Source organism: Eptatretus burgeri, chromosome 2 (genome assembly GCF_056783735.1).
Source record: "Eptatretus burgeri isolate ZD-2024b chromosome 2, Ebu_testis_v1, whole genome shotgun sequence".
NCBI lineage: Eukaryota > Metazoa > Chordata > Myxini > Myxiniformes > Myxinidae > Eptatretus > Eptatretus burgeri.
Window position 1 is genome coordinate 118,893,595 of NC_140962.1, and position 24,558 is coordinate 118,918,152.

Genomic DNA, 24,558 nt, shown 5'->3' on the forward strand with positions numbered 1-24,558 from the left:
CGATCCCAACTTTGCGCCCTTCCTCACTGAGGGCGTCACCTGGGAGAAGAAGAGCAGAGTGTTCCCTCTTCGTGGACTTGTGGATGATGGTGAGGATGTCCCCGTTGTGCAGCGTCACACTGCCCAACAGAAAGTCACCGTACTGGAACTTATGATGGGTCAGATTGCAAACTACTGCCCTGTGATATCCCGCAACACCATAGTCCGAAACTCCACCTATGTAGTCAACATATGGCAATCGATTCGACAACATTTTGGATTCCACTCGACAGGCGCACACTTCATTGACTTTGCAGCGATACGCCATAACCCCGAAGAGCGCCATGAAGACTTATACCAACGCCTGATGGCGTTTGTGGAGGATAACTTGCTTCGACAAGATGGCGGCATCTTCCACCATAACCAGGCGATCACAGAAGATGAGGAATTATCTCCCTCGTTGGAGAACTTTATTGTGCTCACATGGCTTCGCCTTGTCCACAGTGGACTCCCCGGACTCGTCAAACAACGCTATGGAACTGAACTCAGGTCCCGCCCTTTAGCCTCCATCAAACCGGAGATATCCCAGGCGCTTGACTCACTATTAGATGAGCTCCATGCTGCTGAAGATACAACATCCTTGCGCACTTCAACATCTCGACCACAGGTCCAACGCCCGGCATCGTTCCCATCATCATCATAACCTCAACAAGTCTTTTCGGAGACTCGTTCCAACAACCTTACGTAGTCCTGTCCCCTCTGCGGCCGTGGGGTCTCCAAAATCTATGGCCACTAGCAATTATATGGCAGCCGCAGTATTTCCATGCTCACACAATGTAGCAGTCACATATGTTTTTATTTTTTGGGGAGCCGCACAGCGTATTTAGGCCTAAGTCACATTTGCCACGGCGGCCGTGGGGTCTCCAAAATCTACGGCCACTAGCAATTATACGGCGGCCGCAGTATTTCCACGGTCACATAATGTAGCAGTCACATATATTTTTTATTTTTCGGGGAGCTGCACAGCGTTTTTATAAATTGTGGACACCGAAAACGTGGGGTTGCCGTACGGTCTTTGATTTGATGTCGCACGGTGACCTTAGGGCGTTCCTGTGGCGGCCATAGAATTTTCAAGGCAGACGCAAGGTGCCCGCAAAGCGACCGCAAGGCGACCGCAGGGGGACCGCAGGGGGGCATAAGGCGAACGTGCAGCCAGACAGACAGAAACATTAACGAATGGTTTGATTTTTTTTTAACGTTTTTTTTTTCAGCTTGTTGAATTGCTACGGCAAACGTAGAAATGAAAAAGGTTATAACTCTGCGTTATAATTCCACAGCGACCTTACAGCCTGTAAAATATAGCCATACGGCATAGGGCCACCCTGAGGACACCTCAGAAACCTGCGGCCACCTCACATTTCTGTCAATTCAGAGGGCGTACGGCCGCCGTATCCTCGCCGTAGAGCAAATGTGACTTAGGCCCTAGCGGAGCAGAGCAAATACCTCCCCTGGTGGGTTGTGCTCGGGCCCATGGCATGGGACCGCATGACCCAGTGCCCCGAGTGTGCTGTCTGGATCGCTGAAGTGCTCCATGTAGTTCACCTTGGGCTGGCCTCTTGTGCCCAATCCCGCAGTTTAGTCTTGTATGCTCCTTCCCAATTGATCGGCTTCGGGCTCATGTCTCATGGTGGCCTGGCCTCACAAAGGCCAGATGCATCGCTGGCCGCGAAACCAGGCGGGCCTGAGCTTTGCTTGTTAATGGCTCCCATTGGGATGCTGATTTGGCTTGCTTGTCTCAGCAGGGGTGGAAGGCCATGGTGGAGTCTGATTTCGCTGATGGTTTACCCCACTCCTGTTTGATCACCCGTCCGACACGCACTCCCTTCGGTGCTTCAGTTCCACGCTTCCCAGGAATGCCAGACGATCTTAGAAATTGAATGACAACCTGCCAGGACACAGACAGCATCCTAATGATTGGTGCAGATCCCATGAAGTGCTGGCGAATTTTGCCAGGAACTGTTGCTGGATGTGTTGTGAGGCAGCTTCAGAAGCTCTGGACTCGGTGGAAATCGGTAAGGAGAGTTGATCCCCAAGCGCCAATCCTCCAGATTCTGGAGCATCTTCACAGCCTCAAGACCCATGCGATTGTCTGGGCCAGGCCCGAACTAGGTGTCAGTGTTTTGAGGGAGAGAGGAGGAGTTCCCTGCCCCATTCCCTTGCAGGAGTGTGACAGGGGGTCGGGTCAGCACTGCTTCATGGCAGCACTGGGGTGGACCTGATGGTCTGGCCCATGCTCTCAGAAACTGTTTCATTCATGTACTTTCGGATTCTTTGAAAGTTTTTTTTAGTTTAATTCTACAATCCTTATCTGGATCCTTTCTTAAATAGTAGTTACATTTGATACTCTCCAATCCTCTGGAACATGTCCCAACTCCAGTGAGCTGTTAAAGATATTGGCTAACATCCCATTTATGTGCTCTGCCACCTCTCCCCCACTCCAAATTGGATCTCCTCCAAAAGCCCTTGCTCACCTCCAAGATAGATACTTTCAACTATTGTTAATTCTCATGACAGTTCTTGTGTAAATATTAGGGCAAAAAAAGTTTTAAATGCCTGCCATCCCACTTTCATCACCAACCAATCTTCCGTGTGCTATTCCTCGATAGGACCACACTCCTGTTATCCTGACTTTTTTTTAAAACCCTTATTCGTCCTTAAGAAGAGATCAAACATTGAACTCCTCCTCCTCCTCATGGGCTTTTTTGCAAACTGGTTAAAAAGCAATCGTGGACCACATCTAGAAGGTCCTCCTCAGTTCTGCTCTTTCCCTGCTCCTGGACCCAATTTATCCCGAGCAAATTGAAATCCCCCATAACACTGGGCTGCATTTGAAATATTTTTTTCAGAGGTCGAGGTTTTCTCAACGGTACTTATATGTTTTTTGCATGCTGAATTCAGAAATGTATCTAATTTCGCTCAATCAGGTCGTTTTTATGCTATCTCAATTTTAAGGGAAAAAATAATCAACATTTTTGTTTTTTTAATTAGCATTTTTTAAATTCAAAATCAGACTTACATTGACAGAAAATGTACAAACTATACATATAATGATGCACAAGTACACTTAATGTGGAAGAAAGTGCCTTCTCAATTACTTTCATTTCAATTTCAGAAAAATATAGATAAATCGTTGTTTCTGGCAACACCCAACTTCAGTCGCTCCAGCAGTCGCTGTTTTCCTTCGTCTTTTTAATGTTGAATTTCACATTAACGGTACTTGTGCGTCATTTTATATATAGTTTGTACATTTTCTGTCAATGTAAGTCAAATTTTGAATTTAAACAAGTGAAATCCTTCAAGACAGCGCGTGTGGTGAATAAAATGAGTACACTAATGTTAAAATAGGCAATTTATGCTTTTTCAGTTGAAAAACAATTAAAAAGCGTACTTAATATTTGAAATGGAAAATTCTTGTTATTATTGTGATAAGCACCTTTATATATAACAGAAGGAATGAAATCGTTCGACACAGCGTGGCAGGAGTCTGCAAAAGAATGAGGAGGGGGACACCGGACCGACCGGAGACGTGGTAGACGACGCCAGGGACATTTCAAACTTGGTGCAATTGTATACAGCGCACGCGCTGTAAAAATGCTAATTAAAAAAACAAAAATTTTGATTATTTTTTCCTTAAAATTGAGATAGCATAAACACTTGACCTGATTGAGTGAAATGAGATACATTTCTAAATTCAGCATGGAAAAAAAAATATGAGAACCGTTGAGAAAACCTAGACCTCTGAAATGATGCAGACCAGTGTAATCGTTAATCTTCTCTTTCCACAATTTCATTAATTGTATTTTCCATAAAAACTTGGTCTTTTAATGTAATTCCTATCTTACGTAGAGTGAGTGTCATGAACCTGATCTTAAAGACCAGACCCTCTGAAAGCCTGTTGCAAGAAAAGCCGAGCAGCAGTTTCTATTACAGTTTGAGTTGATCCCATGGAGTTGATTGAATCTACAACTTTGTGTGGGAATGAAACAATCAAGGAACACAATAACATGTACAAAAGAACAAGTAAAAAAGACATAAAATGTCATTGCCTCTGTTTTTTTCTGTAATTTTGCTGTGTGGAGTTAAGACCTAGGTCACATTTGATCTACGGCGAGGATACGGCGGCCATACGCCCTCTGAATTAACAGAAACGTGCGGCGGCCGCAGAGTTTCTGCGGTGGCTTCAGGGGGGCCCTACGCCAGTAGAGTATGTGGTTAAATCCGTCATGCGAGCGTGGTACACAGGGTTACCGTGCAGGGGTGTTGTATCGTGGAAGGTTTGGCCTAGCCGGGCACGTTGTATCGTGTGTTATTAAAGTTGATTTCAACCTCACCAAGACTGATGTTTGGCCTCGGTGCTCCGTTGGGGATTCCGTTTCACCATTCTGGCGTGGTGGCAGCGTCGGGATACGATTCCACGCACACTTCACCCCGGAGACAGCGATCGGCAGAACGTCACTGTTACGAGAGCCATCTTCGAACCCCAATCTCACCTCACAAGGAGGTGAGCAGCCAACCAGCTCACTCTGTAGCTGTGTCATAAACATCGTCTGTACAACGTGCCCGTCGTCAAAATGGCCACCACATACCGTGCACCAAAGCAGTGGTCACTTAGCAAGAGTGAAACGGTGAACTTGCTTGAAAATTGGAGACTCAATTTTCTTCATATTTTATCACTCGATCCCAACTTTGCGCCCTTCCTCACTGAGGGCGTCACCTGGGAGAAGAAGAGCAGAGCATTCCCTCTTCGTGGAGTGTGGATGATGGTGAGGATGTCCCTGTTGTGCAACGTCACACTGCCCAACAGAAAGTCACCGTACTGGAACTTATGATGGGTCAGATTGCAAACTACTGCCCTGTAATATCCCGCAACACCATAGTCCGAAACTCCACCTCTGTAGTCAACATATTGCAATCGATTCGACAACATTTTGGATTCCACTCGACAGGCGCACACTTCATTGACTTTGCAGCAATACGCCATGACCCCAAAGAGCGCCATGAAGACTTATACCAACACCTGATGGCGTTTGTGGAGGATAACTTGCTTCGACAAGATGGCGGCATCTTCCACCATAACCAGGCGATCACAGAAGATGAGGAATTATCTCCCTCGTTGGAGAACTTTATTGTGCTCACATGGCTTCGCCTTGTCCACAGTGGACTCCCCGGACTCGTCAAACAATGCTATGGAACTGAACTCAGATCCCGCACTTTAGCCTCCATCAAACCGGAGATATCCAGACACTTGACTCACTATTAGATGAACTCCATGCTGCTGAAGATACAACGTCCTTGCGCATTTCAACGTCTCGACCACAGGTCCCCTGCCCGGCATCGTTCCCATCATCATCAAAACCTCATCAAGTCTTTTTGGAGACTCGTTCCAACAACCTTACGAAGTCCTGTCCCCTCTGCAAACAAGCATGCCGCACTGATTACAGTCATATCCTCAATAAGTGTCCTTTCGTCCCCGAATGAGATCGTCGGTACATCGCCAGAGCACGCCATGTGGCTGACATAACTGAAGTCAGACGACGAGTCTGGAGACATAACATATGCCCATATGGACAAGGTAGTTAATAACATAGACTATACAGAACCGTCCACTATCTCGCCTGTCCAGACTCGCCAGTCTCCATATCTAGACACCTTCCACGGCCACCACACAACCCGAGTTACCATCGATAGTGGGGCCATGGGTAACCTGATTCGTGAGACAACTGTAAGGAGGTTTGGAGCCAAGATTCAGAAGAGTGCACAGTCCGCTCGTCAGGCTGATGGGTCTTCCCCTCTTCGAGTGGTTGGTGAGACCAAACTGACACTGACTCGCGATGGAAGGGAATTTCAGTTTGAAGGCCTGGTTGTCGAAAATCTTGACGTATAAGTATTAGCAGGAACACCTTTCATGGAGTCTAATGACATCTCAATCCGCCCTGTGGAGCATCAAGTTATCCTGGGTGACGGCACCCCATACATTTATGGTTCTCAGGAAGGGAGCCTTAATCGCCATGCAGTACGCCAAACTCATGTCGTACGTGCCCCACCCCACACAACTACTCTGTGGCCCGGTGAGTTCATTGAAATGGTCCTTCCATGTGACATGTTGAGTATCGACTCAGCGTTCACACTCGAACCTCGCACGGATGCCCCCAGTGCGAGGTCGCTGCGACCCATTGAGTACTGGCCCCCACCGAGTGTCATCCGTAGCATCACTGGGAAGGTTCGGATCCCCAATTTAACTAACGAACCACGAGTTCTCAAACGACATGAGCAATTTTGCCAAATCCGCCCTGTGTACATACCCGAAGAACACCCAGATGACTATACCGAGACCAGCCCCCCAAATTAAAACGCACACTCACTTCACTAAGCCTGGTGTTGGCTTAGTGGTTAGGGTGGTGGCTTGGGATCCCAGTGTCCTGAGTTCAAGCCCCGTTGGCTGCTGAATTAACACCATGGGGTTGACTCAGCCTGTCATCCTTCCGAGGTCGGAGAAATGAGTGCCAGTGTACTGGTCCCGGTGTATGCCCCGGTTAGAATAGGTGTACCATATCCCTGTGTGTCGTAAGAGGCGACCAGGGTTGGCGTCAGGAAGGGCATCCGGCCATAAAACATTGCCTCACAAAAAGCCAAACCCCTGCACAGCAGGGAAAAATGGCTGTAAAAACGGTCACTTCACTCTCAGGACACTCTTCGACTGTCACCGTCGACCCTGACAACATGTTCGCTCCTGACACACGATCAAAGTTTTGTGCCCTTCTTGAAGAGTATGATGAAGTGTTTGACCCAGTGTTCCAAGGCTACAATGGTGCTGCAGGCCCCTTTGAGGCTGTTGCTAACATGGGCCCCGTTCAGCCTCCACAACGCAAAGGCCGTCTACCACAGTATGCACAAGATAAACTGTGTGAACTACAACACAAATTTGATGAACTAGAAAAGCTTGGAGTCTTTGCTCGCCCTGAGGACATGGGGATTACTGTGGAATACCTGAATCCTTCATTCTTGATCAAGAAGCCAAGTGGCGGGTTCCACTTAGTCACAGCCTTTGCTGATGTGGGCCGATACAGCAAGCCCCAACCCTCTCTCATGCCAAACGTAAATTTCATCATCCGCAAAATTGCTCAGTGGAAGTATCTAATTACGACTGACCATACAAGTGCCTTCTACCAAATCCCATTATCTCACCAGTCCAAGAAGTACTGCAGTGTAGCCACACCCTTCCGGGGAATATGTGTGTATACTAGATCCGCTATGGGTATGCCTGGATCAGAGACGGCACTTGAAGAACTCATGTGTCACGTCCTTGATGATCTCTTAGAGAAGGGGACCATCACCAAACTCGCTGACGACCTCTATTGCGGTGGTGACACATTGGACGAACTTCTCCAGAACTGGAGAATGGTGTTGCAGGCTCTGCATAAATGTCGACTTCGCCTCTCTGCTACGAAGACAGTTGTATGTCCAAAGAGCACCACCATCTTAGGATGGATCTGGTCTAGCGGTACTATCCAGGCCAGCCCACACCATGTGGCTACACTCTCTACTTGTCTGGCTCCTGAGAAGGTCAGGGGAATGAGATCCTTTATCGGGGCATATAAGGTTCTCGCTCATGTTATCCCCAACTGCTCTGCTCTCTTTTCCCCTTTGGATGATGTTGTGGCTGGATGCCAATCACTGGACAGAGTTGTGTGGACTGATGAGTTACATTCTGCCTTCCACAGAGCCCAAGCTGCTCTTTCGTCAGCTCGTAAAATTACTCTTCCTCGTCCAAGTGATCAGCTATGGATCATGACGGATGGTTCTGTAAAAAAAACACAGCATTGGATCAACTCTGTACATTACGCGCAGTGGAAGACCTCACCTTGCGGGTTTTTTTAGCGCAAAGTTACGTGGACGCCAACCTACCTGGTTGCCATGTGAAATGGAGGCCCTTTCCATTGCTGTATCAGTAAAACACTCTAGTCCCTTCATTATCCTATCTAAACATCATGCAACCATCCTCACCGAGAGCAAGCCGTGCGTACAAGCATATGAGAAGCTCTGTCGTGGCGAGTTTTCAGCGAGCCCTCGTCTATCCACATTCCTGTCCACCGTCAGCCGTTATCAAGCGACCGTACAACACCTCGCAGGATCCGCCAATGCCCCCATCTGATTTTGCCAGCTGCAATGCACCAGACTGTACCGACACCTCCTGTCAAATTTGTGCATTCATAAGACGTGAGGAGGAGACCGTAGTCCTGCAGGTGTCAGCCCAAGACATTATTTCCGGCCGAACCAAACTGCCCTTCACCAACAGAACTGCCTGGATAGCAGTTCAGGCAGAGTGCGCAGACTTAAGGCGGACTCATGCCCACCTGATTCAGGGCACCCGCCCATCAAAGAAAACAACCAACATCAAAGATGTCAAACGTTACCTCCAGGTTGCGTCACTTTCCAAAGATGGCCTAGTTGCAGTCCGTCGGGACAAGCCCTTGTCCTCGGCATGCGAGTGCATTATTATCCCACGTCAGGTAGTCAATGGCTTACTAACAGCATTACACATTCAACTGGATCACCCGAGTCGTCATCAACTCAGTTCTGTGATTCACCGCTATTTTTATGCTCTTGACTTGGACAGAGCAATCGATCAGGTAACCTCGAGGTGTCACCAGTGTGCTGCATTGCGCAACATTCCTCATACCATTACCAAGCAGTCCACTGGAGAACCCCTTGGTGCTGTTGGTGTATCCTTCGCAGCAGATATCATCAAGCGCAATCACCAGCTAGTTCTCATATTGCGAGAATGTTCCACTTCCTACACTACATCGTGCATTGTGGAGAATGAACAACACATCACTCTCCGTGACAACTTGATCCGCTTATGCATGGAGCTCCAGCCATTGGATGGACCACTTGCTGTCATCCACACCGATCCGGCTCCCGGCTTCACACGTCTGGTCCACGATGAGCTTCTTAAACATCACCGGATGTGCATCGAGATTGGTCGTATTAAAAATCCCAACAAGAATCCCATCGCCGAGAAGGCAGTTCGTGAATGTGAAGACGAACTTCTACGATAGGAGCCGATGGGAGGACCAGTAACTCCACTAACCCTCGCACTGGCCACCGCCAGTATGAACTCACGAGTTCGTGCACGGGGACTCTCGGCTCGAGAGATGTGGTGCCAGCGGGATCAGTTCACCAATCAACAAATCCCTTTCTCGGACTTACAAATGATACAAGCCCAACAACATCTTCGTTCCATTAACCACCCCCATAGTGAGAAGTCGAAGGCACCCATGGTGTCCGTCAAGCCCAATGTGTCAGTGGAAGTCGGTGATTTGATCTATTTGTACTCTGATCATAACAAGTCATGCGCAAGAAACCGCTACCTCGTCTCTGCCACTGATGGACCCTGGTGCAACATACGTAAATTTGTGGGGTCCCAATTGAGGAGTGCAGCTTATCGGGTGAAAAAGTCTGAATGCTACAAAGTCCCAGACGACTGGAAGGATACGCTCCCACTCCCTCGCAATCGGGGACATGGTGTTGCACAACAAACCGAGGACGTCTGCCTCCAACCAGCAACAAAACCACCAGACCCCCCATTCATCCCCTATGAGCTGTCTTCACCTGCCGACAGTGCTGAATCCTTGCCAATCCCTCGTAGATCTAGGTTCTGTACCAGATATAGTTTCTGATGCATCCCCAAGGCTTGACACCTGTAGACCTGGTTACTCCAAAGCCATCGGCGACACCTGTGAGGAACATCCAACGGTGTCCCCAACCGTCTGAACACCAAGATGCTCCAACCGTGTACGTTACCAGCCCAAACACTTCAAGGATTTTATTTTGGATGCTTAGAGTCATATTGTGGTCACAATGCTTGCAGAAACTGTCATGGGGCAGAATTATCCCCGAGACCGGAGGGCAGTCTACCCGGTGATGGTCTCAGTATATGTGACTGACTGGTACATGATTTATGTGACCTCCTCCAGGTTAACTGACCGTTATCCTTGCTTAACTTTGTGTACTCTGCCTCAGTATTTGAAGCCATGTACTGTCACCTACTTTCTTCATTTATAACGCCAAGCATGATAGTTGATAAATGACCTCGTAAAAAAAGGGGGGGGGGGAGGTGGTTACGCCAGTCGAGTAGGTGGTTTAATCCGTCGTGCGAGCGTGGTGCACGGGGTTACCATGCAGTGGTGCTGTATCGTGGAAGGTTTGGCCGAGCCGGGCACATTGTATCGTGTATGTTACTAAAGTTGATTTCAACCTCACCAAGACTGGTGTTTGGCCTCGGTGCTCTGTTGGGGAATCCCTTTCACCATTCTGGCACTACGCCGTTTGGCTATCTTTTAAAGGCCGTAGGGGTTGCCGTGGAATTATAACGTGGAGTTATAACTTTTTTCATTTCTACGTTGGCCGTAGCAATTCGACATGCCGTAGTTGTGACTAGTTGTGTTCCACATCGACCGTACGTAGGGCGTACGGTGGGCTTGCGTTATTTGTGTGGCTGCCGTAGGCTCTTATCAATGAAAAATGAATTTTGCCCTAAAAACCGAATACATTTTAAAAAACCGAACACAACGAAGCGTTCATGTTTGTTCACGTGTCTCCCCCACCTGTTCGAGCCGCATCTTCGCGCTTTGTTCATTCATTTCGTCGGTGGAAGTCCTCGTGAAAGCATCTCTCGTGTGTCAATCGCTACTTTAGGCCTCAGTCACATTTGCTCTATGGCGAGGATACGGCGGCCGTACGCCCTCTAAATTGACAGAAACGTGCGGTGGCCGCAGAGTTTCTGAGGTGGCCTCAGGGTGGCCCTACGCCGTATGGCTATATTTTTACAGGCCATAGGGTCGCCGTGGAATTATAACGCGGAGTTATAACTTTTTTCATTTCTACGTTCGCCGTAGAAATTCGATAAGCCGAAACAAAAGAACTGGTTTAAAAAAATAAAAATAACCCACTCGTTACCATCCGTCTGGCCGCACGTTCGCCATAGGGCCCCCCTGTGATCGCCTTACGGGCACCTTGCATCTGCCTTGAAAATTCTATGGCCGACGCAGGAACGCCCTAAGGTCACCGTGCGACATCAAATCAAACACCTACAGCACCGCCACGTTTTCGGTCTCCACAATTTCTAAATACGCCATGCGGCTCCCCGAAAAATAAAAACATATGTGACTGCTACATTGTGTGACCGTGGAAATACTGCGGCCACCGTATAATTGCTAGTGGCCGTATATTTTGGAGACCCCACGGCCGCCGTGGCAAATGTGATTTAGGCCTAAAGGGCTCACCCATATTTATGTTCAATTACAATGGCTGCCAGTCTAGCAGTCAGCTATCTTTGATCAGATCGCAAAATAAAGTCGGGGGCATCTGTATGCCAACATGTACTGTGCTTCTGCCCAGTTTGAACAAAATCAGACCATGCATATCTGAGAAATGGTTGGGGACACATTTAAGTAACAAAATGGCCACCAGTCGGCCATCTTGGATATGATCTTGAAAAAAATGATGTACATATAATATGTAAGCCATCATTCATTATATTGGTGCCAAGTTTGAACAACTTCGGTAAATGCATGTCCGATAAATTGTTAACGACATGTTCAACATCGGGATTTTTTACAACTCAAATGGCTGCCAGTTGGCCACATTGGACCTGATGTCAGAAAAAAAACAGACATCCATATGTATTCCATCACGTGTTGTCTTTGTGCCAAGTAGGAATAAAATCGGTCTTTACATGTCTGAGATATGGTTGTGGACATATAGATATGGACACACGCACGGACATGAAAATCAAGACCAATCCATAAGCCCGTTTCGGACTAACTTCTACAGGGGCTAATAATGCTTATTTGTGGATTTATTAATTTGTATGCATAAATGTCAGTTGTTGGAGAATAGATGTTGGCAGACAGAGGGGCAAGACCAAGAGCCAGGTGAGAGTCGTCTCTTCATGCAAGAACCAGAAACTCCTCAAAAAAACGACATTTATTATGCATGACAATTTCAGTCGACTCCACACAGTAACAATGCTTCAGACAACTCGAGTGCTTGTTGATGGTTTCCGGCATAGTCAATTGGTACTATTAGCTCACTGGAAGCACTTGAAATTCTGCCTCATAATGAAAACAAATGTATTTTTTTTTCTTCCAAAAGCAGTACACCATGGACACCAAGCCAAAAACACCTAATGCCTCACTCTTGCAACCACAATAATAAAAAATTTAATAATTGAAAGAAAAATTGAAAATTGAAAAATTGAAAACGAAGTAAATGCATAATTCAAAAAAAAATTGAAAAAAGATAATTCAAAAATTTTAAAAATACAAAAAGAGAATAATGAAGTAAATTGAAAAATTAAATAATTGTAAATTGGGGGGAAAATTTTGAAATTAAAATAATTAAACAATTAAATAATGGAAAAATGATACTTCAAAAATCGGTACACCACAGACACCAAGACTAAATACAAAATGCTTTCTTCTGGGAACCATAATAGACATCAAAAGAGATTCAATACCATCATTAATCTTATGCTTACACACACACACACACACACGATTGACAGATACCTCATGAACGTTTCTTCAAGAGAGAGCAAGTTTCTGGGTTTGTTCTGGCCACTGAGTTTTGGGGCAAGATGAGGGAAACGATGAAGGAGAGAATAAAAAGTTTTATCTCGCATCTTCCAGGTACCAAAGCAATGGTTCATGCAAATATCGACACTTCTGGAGTTGAACTCAGTCAGAGCCCAATGGATGCATGTTGAGGTGAACGATCAGAATGTACAGGAGCCAAGACTCATTAGATTTTGGCAGCTCTCACAATCAGCAAATGAGATGTTGCTCTCAATTACAGACAACACGACCAACCTCCCGAAGAGGCTTAATCGGAAGCTCAACAGCACTGGCTGGGCTGCAAACACTGCCCTCTCCTGGCTGCTCACGAGGACGGTTCGTTTTTATTCCAAGTTCACCAAAACGTCTTTGCAGGATCGGACCTGATTGGCAATGGCTAATCGGACAATTCACTCCAGTTCAGACAGAATCACTCCCATGCCTGGGTCACTTTGCTTCTCCTTAAGACCCAATCGAAGCACTCTCACATCTTCCCATGACCTCACTGTTATGGGTTGAGGATTCTCAAGGCAGCAAAGTCAAGACTGCACTCAAAACACTCAGGTTTGTGGAAAGAATAGCTGACAACCAAACAAAAATACATTGTTGAGGGGACAATAGCAGGACTGAGACTCCAAAACTCTATAATAAACAATAAAAAGAGCAATCAGAGATTGCAGACCCTTGCCAGGACTTGTTTTGTGAAGTTTTGTGTGGTGTATTTTGTGTGACATTTGTGTACTGGTGTTTTATGTCATTAATAAGTGACATAATTAGAACTACCACTTTATAAATGCTGGTACCAAAACGTCCTGCTTTGATGCAACTCTGTTTTGATTGGACACCTGACCTTGACCCTTGACGTTTTTAGATCCTCGTGGAGGATCTCTAAGTGTTACTCACGTTGTTGTTCTTCATCTTCTTCTTGTGGACTTTTTTGTTTCACAGCCTCCAGTTTTCATCGAAACTTCCTGAAACTTGGCGCATATATGTAAGAATACCCTGCGCAGACAGTAACGATCTCCGATTTTGAAAATTCCTCCTAGAAAAAAAAGTTATGACGTCAAAATATCTCCGCTAATGGAAATCGCCGAAAAAATTCTCTCCGAAACTAGGCAAGCTTTTTGAATTCCGTTTGCGGGAATCAAACAGGGCATTAGCAGAGATGAATTACTGCACATATGATACATCACTTTGACAAGTACCAGTATACTGGGCCGGTGTATACCCCGGTTAACATAGGTGTACCTTATCCCTGTGTCGTAAGAGGCGACCAGGGTTGCGTCAGGAAGGGCATCCGGCGTAAAACATGTGCCAAATCATTATGCGGATCATACGGATGATCTGCTGTGGCGACCCCTCACGGGAGCAGCCGAAAGAAGAAGAAGAAGAAGAAGAAGAAGATGATACATCACTTTGACGTCATATCAATTTTTATGACGTCATTCCTATTTTTTGACAATTTTTTGTTTCACAACCCAGAGGTTTCATCGGATCTTCGTGAAACTTGCCATGTATATGCAGAAAGCCCACGCACAGGCAGTAACCATCTCCAATTTTGGAAATTCTTCCTAGTTGTTTCACAACTCAGAGTTTTCATCGGATCTTCATGAAACTTGTTGTTTTTTGTTTCACAGCCTACAGTTTTCATCGAAACTTTCTGAAACTTGACGTATATATATATATATATATATATATATATATATATATATATATATATATATATATATATATATATATATATATATATATGTCAAAATACCCTGTGCAGACAGTAACTATCTCCGATTTTGAAAATTCCTCCTTGAAAAAAAGTTATGACGTCAAAATATCTCCACTAATGGAAATCGCCTAAACGAGATCATATGTATCTAAATTATAACTATATTCAACATTTTCTTTACTCACCGTATTGCACTGACCATGATGCAACATGTGTACAACTTGCGAATTTTTTTTATCAAATTAAAATAAGAAAAAAATCATGTCAACTGTTTCGCATTGTGATAATGATATCATTGAACACGGCTCGTGCTAATACTAATAACGGCAACCTTGGTAGACTAGCGACTAGCGCTATATGGTATAAGACTCGGGGTTTTGCAACTTCAAATCATTGCATTATATTGCCTTCTCATTATCTTGGACAGGATGTGGAGAGGTCGAGGATCTTAGCTCATTCGAGCTTGTTTAATGCCGTGAACAAACTTTGGCACATCACAGTGGATGACGGTTGCAGTCAGGTTTCATTGGAATTGCATGGGTAGTTTCTGAAAAGAAACAAATACCTATTTTGGGGACCAAGCCCTGTTGACCCCCTTAATGCCTGATTTTTTTTAATGCCATGAATAAACTTTGGTACAAACTGGGTGATGAAAGTTGTGAAGTTTCATGTAAATCGTATGTGTAGTTTCAGAGAAGAAGTTGCAAGTATTTGTGGTCGGACTGACGGACGATGCACCATCCCATAAGCTCCCTTTAACTACGTTCCAGGTGAGCTCAAAATGACGTTTGAGTGCAGGATTGTACTGTATATGCTTTCGGGAACGATTATTTATTTATATACTCTTTACTGTCACGACACCAACTCACAACTTTGAAATATATTGTTACGGATTTCAGAATCTGGTCTGATGAATGCATCTACACATCCAGGTCCTCAGACAGTTATTTCCTTAAATGCATGTTCAGATTAGCCCCATCCCCATGTCTAATGGGATCTTAAATGTGATGCATTGAGAAGGGTAAAGGATAGATCCCCTCTCTTCTGGGAAGCTTTTTTCTTTATGACAGACACATTGACACACATTTCTTTCGCGAGCTCCAACACCCGCCTTTTTGGGGAGCGCACGGGTCGTCATGGTGGCCATGCGCCAGTGGGGCGGGGTGAGATATGGGCGGACTGCACTGGCGGAGACGGCCTGGAGATATAAAAACGAGCGAGAGATACGTTCTGAAGAGAGAAATGCGTGAGGAGAGAAAAAGTGTGAAGAGAAAAGCGTGAGGAGAAAAAGCAAAGGGCGAGAGGAGCGAGCAAGTAGCGGGTGTCTCACTAGTGCCGACGAAACAATTTGCGCTTCCCAGTGCTTGGGCAAGCGAGCGTGTGGTGCGCGTGTGGGTATCTGACCAGCGCCAATGAGATAATTCGTCCTTCCCAGTACGTCAGCAAGCGAGTGTGTGGTGCGGGTGTGAGCAGCGCCACCAACAAGTGAGGCATGGGTCGGTCACCAAAAACACCAGGGTCTAAACCCGTGACGGACGATCTCGGTTCCCTTCAGACTTCGACTGGCGTTCAAGGCTGCCCCGTGAGAGGGTGCACGGCAAAGCTGAGTGTTGGCGACGGACATGGCATGCACGCATGCATTTCAGGATGTTTTTGCTTCACAGACGACTTTCTGGTGAGCGAAAGGATTCTTCCCCCCCTCCCCCTCCCCCTGAATGATCTGCTGGGTACCCTTGTCTGTGTTTAGCTGTAAGTCGACCCCCCGATAAGCATCCGATCTTTGTCTCTTTCCTGGCATTTTGATTGATTTTGCTTTGAAATTCTTTATTTACCTCAGCAAATAAAAAGTTCTTTTTATTTATATATTTTATTATTAATAAAGTATTTGTCGATTTCCAACCTGCCCATGTTTGTCTTTTCCTTCCATTGGTCGAGCATTGTCTGAACCGAGATAGACTGGGAGGTAATTACCACAGATTTTGACAAAAAAAATCGTCGGCACGCACCAGCGGTTAAAACGCTCGGCCGCCCTGATTAGATTCTAATCGAGATAACATTGGTGCTTTGCTGAGGGCACGCTCCCCGCTCAGGTGACCACATGACCTCGAGTTAAACGGAATAATTAGACGGTGGACACTGGAACTCGTGGTTGACTGTGTGGCGTTCGTGGTTTTAAAACAACCCACTGCACCACAACGTTAATTGCGAGCAGTGGCCCCAGGTCCAGCTCTACCGAGGACAACTGGGGATTAATCCCCCCTGAGTGACAAGCTGGTGTCTCAGTACCCGTGGCCGTAACAATATATTTATTTTATACACTTCATCTGCACCACCAATATACAACTTTGAAATATTTATTTATTTTACACACCATCCACGATAGGGTGCCTCAGGAAGTGGTGCCATGGTCCTTGAGAAAGTTACGTGTGGAGGATTGGTTAGTTAGGGTGGTCAAGGCAATGTATGATGGCCCAAAAACCTCTGCGAGGGTAAATGGAGTGCAGAGTGAGGATTTTGAAGTAAAAGTGGGTGTTTATCAGGGTTCAGTCTTGAGCCCAGTCCTGTTTGTCATGGTTCTTGAGGCTGTATCACAGGAATTTAGAGGAGGCTCACCTTGCGAGCTCCTGTATGCTGATGACCTGGTGCTGATAGCCGTCAGTGTGGAAGAGGTAATGGGTAAATATGCAGTATTGGAGGAGGGTATGGAGGCCAGAGGACTGGAAATGAATACAGAGAAAACGAAAGTACGGATTAGTGGTGCGGGAGAAGGAAGTGTGGAAAAGAGAGGGAGGTGACCCTGTGCTGTCTGTAGAAAAGGTGTTGGTAACAATTCAATATTGTGTAAATCCTGCAACTGCTGGGTGCACAAGAGGTGTAGTGGCATCAGAGGTAGACTGCAGGTGGCACCTGACTTCAAATGTGCTGTTTGCACAGGTAAACAAGTGACTCCAGTTAAAGCAGAAATGTTAGTTTATGGGGATGTATCTCTGGAACATGTAGATAAATTACGTGACCTTGGTGATATGATTAGTGCAGGTGGTGGATTGGAGTCAGCAGTGAATGCGAATGCAAGAATTAGAAGTGGCTGGAGGAAGTTTAGGGAGTTGTTACCCCTTTTGACATCGACAGGGACCTCTCTCTGATTAAAGGGAAAACTTTATGCAACTTGCATTAGAAGTGTGATGTTGTTTGGCAGCGAAACATAGGTGATCAAAAAGGAGGGGGAACGGAGGTGTGAACGAAATGAAATGAGAATGGTGAGGTGGATGTGTGAAAGTGAGACTGAAGGATAGGAAATCGGTTAGGTGTAGAAAGCGTTAGTGATGGTATGTGTAGGAGTAGGTTGAGATGGTTTGGACATGTGGAAAGGATGTGGGTGGGTAGTTGTGTGAAGTGGTGTATAAATATGAATGTGAATGGAAGGAGAGCATGAGGCTGTCCAAGGAAAACATTAGATGTGTTGCTGAGAGATGATCTTAGAGTTAAAGGCCGAACAAGAGGGCTAGCAAAGGGTCGTGCAGCCTGGAAAGCAGCCATTAGGTGAAACACGGTTACACATGCAAGCATGGAAACGGCTGTAAAACGATGATGATGATGATGATGATGATGATGATGATGATGATGATGATGATGATGATGATTCCATCTGCATGACCAATATACAACATTGATAATTATTTATTTATTTATTTATTTATTTACCTATATGTACCTTCCCATGTGCTACCAATTTCGTTTTTTTTAGTGATTTCAATGTAAAAGTTGCACATTCCATTTTAAGGTGTAGTCAGGGACATCTTTGTTTCCTTATAATGTATATGTTTTTATTTCTGGACAGAATGACGCTTCGGTACCGCTGGGTTTTTTGACCTTTGAGCAGGGTTTGATTCCTGCCGACCCGACTATAAACTGTGAGATTGCTGCTTCCCAGGTGGAGTGTTGCATCGCAAAGTGTTCCGCCCCTCATTCGTATTTAAGCTGGTCGTCCCGTCTGCTTGAACTAGTTGTTGGACGTTAAATATCCCAGGGTGATGTTCACGAATACTTGGTGAATTATCTCCGGCACTATGAACAAATTCCTGCCCAAATCTCAGCTCCTGTCCAATACGTCAGGCAAGACCAGCCAGGTCGTGAAAGACTTTGGCCAAGCTCCATCCTGCGGTTGTCCCCACAAGCAGGTGTGATTAATTGATGTCATCAATGAAGATGTGGCAATAGTAATACTGTATAGATTTTTACTTTAATTATTATCTTAATGTTTGCATTACTATATACCACATTACATTAACACAAGATATGGTAAACTACAGTTTGTGCGAAAACTTTAGACAGGAAAGTGAACTGTACTATATTTTAGACAACGAGGGTTAAATTGCAGCATAAAATTTTATTACCTCCAGGTTCCAAATCGAAAACAGAACGTGTTTGCACATCATCCCAAGGAGAAGTATGTATGATTTATTGCTTTTGGTTGTTCAGTGCTGTCTATAAATCGAAGTCTATCAGCCATAAAAATAAAACAAGGTTCATTCAGTTACGCAATCTCATCGCAGTGACGTCACTGCATTAATAAAAACAGAAAGACCTCATTAAACGTCTCTAATTGTTGTATCCTTCCCCAGAATATACGATACGTTTCCTAGGTTTTCATAGATTTCCCGTTTTGTGATCATGTAACTGCAAAATCAGAATTCTCAATTTGCGTAATTCCCAAACATTGGATTCTTCTTTCCACGAGGAGTTTCGTGAAGGCACATGACCTTTGTTCAAAAGGCAAGTGCTCATAAATTTTGAGTCATGCACAATCAGTTAATCGACAGTCTGATTTTTAACGACGTTGTCATGACTTTGCCGCACGTTGTGCGAATCGAAATAAGTTGCACGAGTCGAACAATTTAAACGTTGCCATCTTCAAGTGAACACCGACTGTTGCGTGAGGAGGGAGCAATGCGGCAGGTTGGTTGCGCCCTGCTTGCTTGGTTCATCCTTGGCTCCGCAGCTTCCCATGGGAATGATCATGATCCCGTCTCTGTGTGGAAGAAGTTCCAAGATCAGCCTCAAGACGAACGAGACGAATTTGTCCCAGGAACCTTTCTGAAGAATTTCACCTGGAGTGTGGGAAGTTCTGCTTATCAAACTGAAGGTACACCGTAGAGGAGTGCACGTTGCATGGTTTTTCATTTTGCCACCTAATTCTGAGACTAAATTTTTATGTGCAAATGAACAAAAAAAAAATGATAATAAGTGGGGTGATTATTGTAATTCCATTGTATAATATGGAGATAAAGCTTATATAGACGGTTGTTTGGTTCAGCTTACTGGGAAGAATGAGCCAATCGAGTATCCTTCGCCGGAGTGGTGAACCGTCCAGGATTGTGCCCCCTAACCAAGGACAAACTGCTTCGGTAGCCTTCTGGGTCTGAATACGTGAAAGGACTACTTATTCTTATTGTTATTTATTATTATTGTTGCAGAAAGAGTATGTAAGAGAAAATCTACTATGTCATCATTGTCAGAAATTGGTATGAGAAAGGTGCAGTTTCGGACACACAGGAAACCTACGACTACTACTACTACTACTGCTGCTGTTTTTGACGTCCCGAGTCATTCCCAATTTTGGGGATGGCTGGGGAACGTTTTTGGCTCAAATGCTTCACGAAATAACTGGCCAGGCCTGACAGTCAACTGAAGGTAATTTGGGCTGGAATTTGTTCAAGGTGCTGGCGATGCTTCCCCTACGCTTTGTCGAATATACCGTGGGATCATCAAACCTCCACCAACAATAAACTATTGGCAAAAATGTCCTCTGGCTTAAAGTCCAGGTAATGGATGGCACATACATTTAAAAGCTCCCCACATGTGAAACACCAGGGTGACAGTTTATAGCTGGGTAGATATTCCAAATCAGGCTAGACAGCTCAAAGGCATGTGTACATCCAAACTAGGCTATCCTACCAACAATATAATAAGAACATAATACCTGAATTTAAAATGTGAATAGACGTTCAGAGTAAAATTTAATTATAAACGAGAGCATGTGATCTAAGTTACACGAGGGCATGCAGACAATGCCAACATGGGACAACATAGTTTTCTCTTTCTGTCACATACTACACAACTTCCCTTTATGCTCTTATATTTTCCTTATCTCCCCATTCCTATTGCACTCTCTTATTCCTCTTAACTTTTTTTCTATCCTTCTTTTATATCCTATTTTCCCCTTCTGTTCTTTCTCTCAATTTTAATTCTTTAAATTTAGCCCTAAATCACACCCATCATACTTCCACATGTCATAATTGTGTTACTCTTGTGGCTGTAAAGTTCAAGGCTTATTCTCAAAGCAAAGTTTTGGTCAAAAAAGAGCCCTGAGCCAGAAGTTCAATATTCCTCAGAAAGCCAAGTCTATCACTCCAGTAAGAAGTAAATGAATCAGTGTCACTTTTCTTCTTCAAATAGTTCAAAAGTGGTTTGGTTCTTTTTAGTGGGGCAGATAACAGCAATTTTTGAGAGGAATCATGCAAATGATGATACAAGCATCAAATTTGGCACATTTGTTCTCCAGGGGATCCTAGTCAAATCGGCCTGATTGGCCATTTGAAAATCCAAATTTTGAAAAAATTTGTATTTTCAAATGGCCAATTGGGCAGATTTGATCAGAAAGCCCTGCAGAACAGAAATGCCAAATTTGATGCTTGTATCATAATTTGCACGATTTTTCTACTATCTACTACACTATTTCAAACAGTTTCTCCATGATTGATTAAAAAAGTTGAAAAATAAAACTAAATAAAGAATGACACTGATCCACCTTCTTCATGTCAACATACACATGTCAGCAGTTTACCCACCCTCCAGGTAGGTTGAGTTTGCACATTATTTCCTCAATGAAAGGTCATTGATTGCAAAAAAAAACAGGTCAGAAGATGTGATGGTCTAATGGTTTAATGGTGTGAAAGCAATAAAGGTCAAATTTAATGGTCTAGACGTAGTCACTGCAATAATATGTAATTAATAGATCTCACGGTCGAATACGATGTAATGAAATTTATCAAAGTCCAGTGTGCATCTTGGCACCAATATATGGCAAGATTAGTGAGATACGGTTCACATGGTCACATGAGATGAGGGCATGGGCATGAGATGTAGTGGGTTGCATCCACGAGGATTCACACACGTTCACAGTGCGAGTTTTTGACTAAAATATTATGCACGCACAGTACATTACAGTCGCTTAACTACACACTCTGAAATGAATAAGAGACATAGTTTAAAGGGTCTGAAAATCATCCAGAGGGGTCTAAAGGTCTAAGATGTCTGAAAGGGTCTTAAAAGGTCGATAAAGAGGAAAAGGGGTCTAAATATCTGAAAGGTGTGATGGTCTAATGAGTCTGGAGGGGTCTAAAGGTTCTAAAGGTACAGAAGGTACGTTTCAATAGTACGGAATTAATGGACGTAATCATGGTTCAATAATACTTACTCATGGCCCAATTCACGTTCAAACAGAACGTAATTAATAGACATACTCACATGGGTGTCCATCAAGGCTTCACCACTCATGTTTTTCAGTTTTATATATATTCTAGCATGGATAGGGTCGCTACGCTTGCCTCTCCACACGTCGTTACAGAGATTTATGTGACAGATTTCCTGTGTTGTCATGATTTATTGTCAAGTCAGACCAGATCAGATCCGTGACTTGCTACAGGTACCATGTAAACCTGTACTAACCCATTTCATGGTCATGTTGTTGGTGACAAAACCATCTCCACCAACAGGTTTCCTGGTGAGGAGGGTGTATGGATATTGACACCCAGCAGGATTAAAAACAAAACTGTCAAAGGGCAGAGGAGCTCATTGTGAGCCAACGGCCATCCATATCTGATGCTCAACTGTGTATGCAGACATCCTCCTGCAGTTGGTTTACTTTTTATTGGGAGATTGGTGGCAGGATTTGCACTCTGGCCAGCATAAAATACTGCATTCTACAAAACACACAAAATACATGAAGAAAACTGAAAACCCACCCAATCTGACCTTCACCCAATCTGATACATGAAGCTGGCCCTCCAATCAACTGTGAACCACGTTTGTTGGTGGAAATACAGGCTGTGGTGAACCAGTTGAAAGGAGGGAAAGCTCCTGGGATCTGTGGCATCCATGCTGAACTTCTCAAGACTGGTGGAAATGCTGTACTTGTGTCATTGCATGCAGTTCTTTTCTCTGTTTGGAGCACAGGCATCATCCCAACTGACTGGAAGAGGAGCCTTGGTGTCGCTCTCTGGAAAGGGAAGGGTGATCACCAGGACTGTAACAACGACCGATGGATGATGCTGTTTTCAGTGCTGAACAAGGTCTTTGCTCAGATAATTCTTGATAGGGTTTGCCACCATCTGCTTCAGCACCAATGCCCAGAGCAGTCAGGCTTTACACCAAAGAGGTCAACAATTGACTGTATCCTTGCTCTTCAGGTCCTCACTGAACACAGAGTCGAGATTCAGCAGGGCCTGCTCACAGCTTATGTTGATCTCTGCAAAGCGTTTCATTCAGTGAATCGGGATGCCCTCTGGAGGATGCTTGATATTTGTGGGGTACCATCAAAACTGATCAATCTGATTTTTGAACTATAATTTGGTACTGAGAGAGCAGAGAGGTGTGGTGGTTCCATCTCTGACTTATTTCCAGTTGTTACTGGAGTTTGTCAGGGGTGTCTATTCGCCCCCACACTTTTCAGTGCTTTTATGGACTGAATTCTGGGGAGGATGGTGGAGAGAACAACCTGTGGTGCATCGTTTGGGAAAGACAGGATCTCTGGCTTTGATATCGCAGGTGATGTTGTCATCTTTGTGGAGATGCTGGATATCCTTATGGGGGCCCTCGAGGCACTGAATGAGAATTCAGAGTCACTGGGATTATGAATTTCCTGGGTAAAAACTAAGTTCCAGGCTTTCAATGACATATTGGATGCTGCAATCTTGTCTGTACCTCTTTGTGGTGAGGATGTTGAGGTCATGGAGAGAATAATTTACCCTGGCAGTGATATTCACGTCTCCACAGGTTGTGAGTCAGAGGTCAATAGATGTCTGGGTCAGGCCTGGGGAGTGATGGATTCACTGGATTATAGGGTGTGCCGCTGTCAGTACCTATGCAGGAGGACAAATGTCTGAGAGACTCAGATGAAATTTGTTTCCTTTATAGTCTGTGAGCATCAGCTGCGGCTGTATGGGTATGTGGCTCATTTTCCGGATGCTCTTCCTGCTCGCCAGATTCTCTCAGCAAGGGAGACTCATGAGTGGAGGAGGCCAATGAGCTGACCACATGCCTCATGGCTGCAGCAGGTTGATCGGCAACTCTTGGAGATGGGGTTGGGCTCGGCATCTGACTGGGGGATAGCCAGATGGAGGCTCCTGCTTGAAAAGTGGATGCAGCGATGCACTGCTCCGTCGCATGCTCCGATTCCTGACCTGATAATATGAACATTTCTTTTGTGCAAATTTGTTTGTAATATTTGTATATGATATTTATTTGTAATTTATTTATAACTGGCAAATACAAACCGTCACTTCACTGATGTGAATATTAAGGTGGGGGAGGCGGGTTGTGGGGGGGGGGGCATAAGAAGGAGGGGAGAGGAGGGTTCGTACTCATCACGAATGACTCGCTCAGAATGATGGAGCAGGAACAACTTGCTCAGGATGACAGAGCACGAACCAATCATTCAGAATGACAGAGCAGGAACAACTCGCTCAGAATGATGGAGCAGGAACAACTCGCTCAGAATGACAGAGCAGGAACAACTCACTCAGAATGACGGAGCAGGAACAACTCGCTCAGAATGACAGAGCAGGAACAACTCACTCAGAATGACGGAGTAGGAACAACTCACTCAGAATGATGGAGCAGGAACAACTCACTCAGAATGATGGAGCAGGAACAACTCACTCAGAATGATGGAGCAGGAACAAATCGCTCAGAATGACGGAGCAGGAACAACTCACTCAGAATGACGGAGCAGGAACAACTCCCTCAGAATGACGGAGCAGGAACAACTCGCTCAGAATGATGGAGCAGGAACAACTCGCTCAGAATGATGGAGCAGGAACAACTCGCTCAGAATGATGGAGCAGGAACAACTCGCTCAGAATGACGCAGCAGGAACAACTCGTACAAAATGATGGAGCA

At 45.0% G+C, this 24,558-nt stretch overlaps 1 protein-coding gene across 1 annotated transcript in view; it reads left to right on the forward strand.

Annotated features, from left to right (window-relative positions):
- Positions 1-19,006: 19,006 nt before the first annotated feature.
- The window catches only part of LOC147032931 (uncharacterized), a 209,944-nt gene continuing 204,392 nt past the window's right edge, over positions 19,007-24,558 (forward strand). The window contains exon 1 of the mRNA XM_085850977.1: positions 19,007-19,522. Within this exon, the coding sequence (XP_085707103.1) occupies positions 19,327-19,522 (196 nt within the window). The 5' untranslated portion in view covers positions 19,007-19,326. The remainder of the gene's footprint in view (positions 19,523-24,558) is intronic.